This window comes from Saprolegnia parasitica (genome assembly GCF_000151545.1).
Source record: "Saprolegnia parasitica CBS 223.65 unplaced genomic scaffold supercont2.547, whole genome shotgun sequence".
Classification (NCBI taxonomy): domain Eukaryota; phylum Oomycota; class Saprolegniomycetes; order Saprolegniales; family Saprolegniaceae; genus Saprolegnia; species Saprolegnia parasitica.
The window spans coordinates 3,072-5,625 of NW_012156941.1; the positions used below are offsets into that span (position 1 = coordinate 3,072).

A 2,554-nucleotide genomic window follows, 5' to 3' on the forward strand; every position below is an offset into this window, starting at 1 on the left:
CGGTCTTGTCGTGCCGGTCGAGAACCCGGACAAGCGCACGGGTCTCATCATCGAGCTGCCGGGCGAGAACGGTCGTCGCGTGCGCCCGACGCTCAAGCGTGACGAGCTCACGGTCATGATCGGCCAGGGCTTCCGCGACTGGGGCTACTTTGACTTGAAGCTGCCGCCTGTCAACCACGGCATGATCATGCCGCGCAACGCGGCGTCGTCGGTGATGCGCGGCTTCACGGGTCGCATGCTCTTGCTGCAGGGCCACGTCAAGATGGCCAACACGGGCATGACGTTCAAGCAGTACGGCCAGTCGATCAAGCGTCACCTGCTCAACGAAGACATCGGTATTGCGTCGCTGGCGTGTCCGGTGGGCCGCCAGCTCATGGCGATGGATGGTGCGTGCCAACTTAGTCTCTGGGTGCCGGGTCCGACGTGCCCCAAGACCAAGGAGCAGTGCATGTTTGATTGCAACAACGAACACACGCTCGATAAGTGCCGGTCGGACGGCTGCTGCGTGAACAAGGGCACACAAAACGGTGTCAATTGCTGGATGGTGTGCGCTCAAGAGCTGACAACGTGCCCCAAGGCAAACCAAGTGTGCGTCGGCCAAAGTCTCAAGTGCAAAAGTAAATACGGCTACGGTACTCTACGCTCAACATCCGACGTTGAATTGAAGGATCGGTTTAGATAAAATGAGCAAAGTATAGTTAAGCTAAATAATTTGTGTCGTGCCGAAGAACATATTTTGCGCGAATCCAACGCTTGCAAACACTGATGCAGACCCAGGGACCCAGGGGCACACCTACGAAGTCCTAGTGCACTGAAGAAGCTCGTAGTCCATGCCGGAGGTACAATGAAGCACACCCCTCGTCGAGTGGTGTCAAATAGCTTGTGGAATAGCCCGTAGTTCTAGTTGAACCAACGTGTGTGTTTGTTCACCACTGCACTGCAAGCGAGGACAGGCGGGCTCGGATTCAGCTGCGTGTCGAGCGATTCCGACGCAAATAGTGTGACCAACATTTCCTTCTGAAGGGTACGTGGCAGTGTGAGAAGCCACCAAATGATGACACCCGTGCACGCTTTCTCACTAGTGAAGGTCCGAACGTTGCTTCTACTGACGTCACTCGTGGCGCCCAAGATTATTCGGTGTACTGGTCGAACATTCTTTGTTCATGTTGACGGTACTCTGGCCTTTCACGCGATCTTATTACGGTGGTATAGGTGTAGAGCGAGCCCTTAATGAGGTAGATTAGTCGACCATCGTTATCATCTTGATTCACAGTGTACAGAGATTCGTGTTCACAGTGCAGTGCTGGCCTTGTATGCGGGAGAGCTATGCGGCTGGATCTTCTCCTTCGCCTCGAGGTGTCTGGTCACATGCTTTGGTGCCATAGGGGCAATTAGGGTCTCCTAATCGGTTTGGTTTAAAGGAGAAATGCAGCTTCAGGCGCGTGCTTGGATGGATTTTCCGACCACTCAGTCGCTCAGGTGTCGGATTGAGGCTCGGCATGACGCCCCAATCACCATCGGCCGTCAACATGCGCGAAAGATCGCGTTTTGGGTGAGCATGGATGGGACTGAGAACATCGGTACAAGACCAATGTTATTACCAAGACCAGCGAAGTCTGACTTGCGATACTAGTATTATAGCTGATCTACTTATATTGCTATTGGAGTGTACCCCATCCAGCGCTCAAAAAGGCAACGACCTGCCGCTCGATGGTTTTAAAAGCATCATTTCAACAGCGTAAGGAATGCGAAAACGGCGACGAAAGAAGGCAAGACATGATTTTACACGATTGATTTTACTACAGCACTGCACAAACAGCCCGCGTCGACCTGCGACGCGGTGCATTTGGCTCCACGTGGCCGCGCTGTAGCAGACCGTCGTGTGACCAACGTCACTGTCGACGGTCCACTCGACGCCAGTCGCCTCGCTCCGGAAGATCCTTCTGGTGTGTTCCGTGGGACATGGCAGATTGGCACTTCCGACCTTGTGGCACTGCCTTGCCAGATCCCCAGGATTGGAGTCGTAGCTGCTGGCATCAAATGGAATCCTTGGCAAAAACTAAACTCAACAAGGCTAATCGTGCGCTCCACTACGCGCTCTAGGTCTCCGAGAGCTCGGAGACACCATTAGAGTCCGTGTGACGTGGGTGCCACGTGTTGATAACGACCAATCAACGATCAATGATTAGGGTATTGTTGGCTACAGCCGATGCCGGAACAAACGTCCGACTGGCTTTCTGCGCAAATCGGTTTGTTTGGATCGCTCTCAGTTTTCAATTCCTTCACAACATGGCCGACGAGCACTACATCACGGTCACGACGCCCAAGGCCGGCGCCAACATCCTCGTCGACGTTCCCAAGACGACGCTCGAGTGGAAGCACGTCACCAAGGTCGTCAAGGTCAAGAACCCGTCGACCAAGTCGGTCGACGACAAGACGATTCTCAACAATGTCAGCGGCGTTGCTGTCCCCGGCGAACTCATCGTGCTCATGGGCCCGTCCGGCGCCGGCAAGTCGTCGCTCCTCGACGTCATCGCCGGTCGGCAAAACGACT

At 54.5% G+C, this 2,554-nt stretch overlaps 1 protein-coding gene across 1 annotated transcript; it reads left to right on the top strand.

The window, feature by feature from the left end:
- Positions 1-2,289: 2,289 nt before the first annotated feature.
- Positions 2,290-2,539, top strand: SPRG_17352 (hypothetical protein; the record flags this gene model as incomplete). The annotated part of the gene is made up of 1 exon (XM_012356683.1): positions 2,290-2,539. A coding segment is annotated over one exon (250 nt), but the record flags the coding sequence as incomplete, so codon positions are not given.
- Between the last annotated feature and the right edge of the window lie 15 nt (positions 2,540-2,554).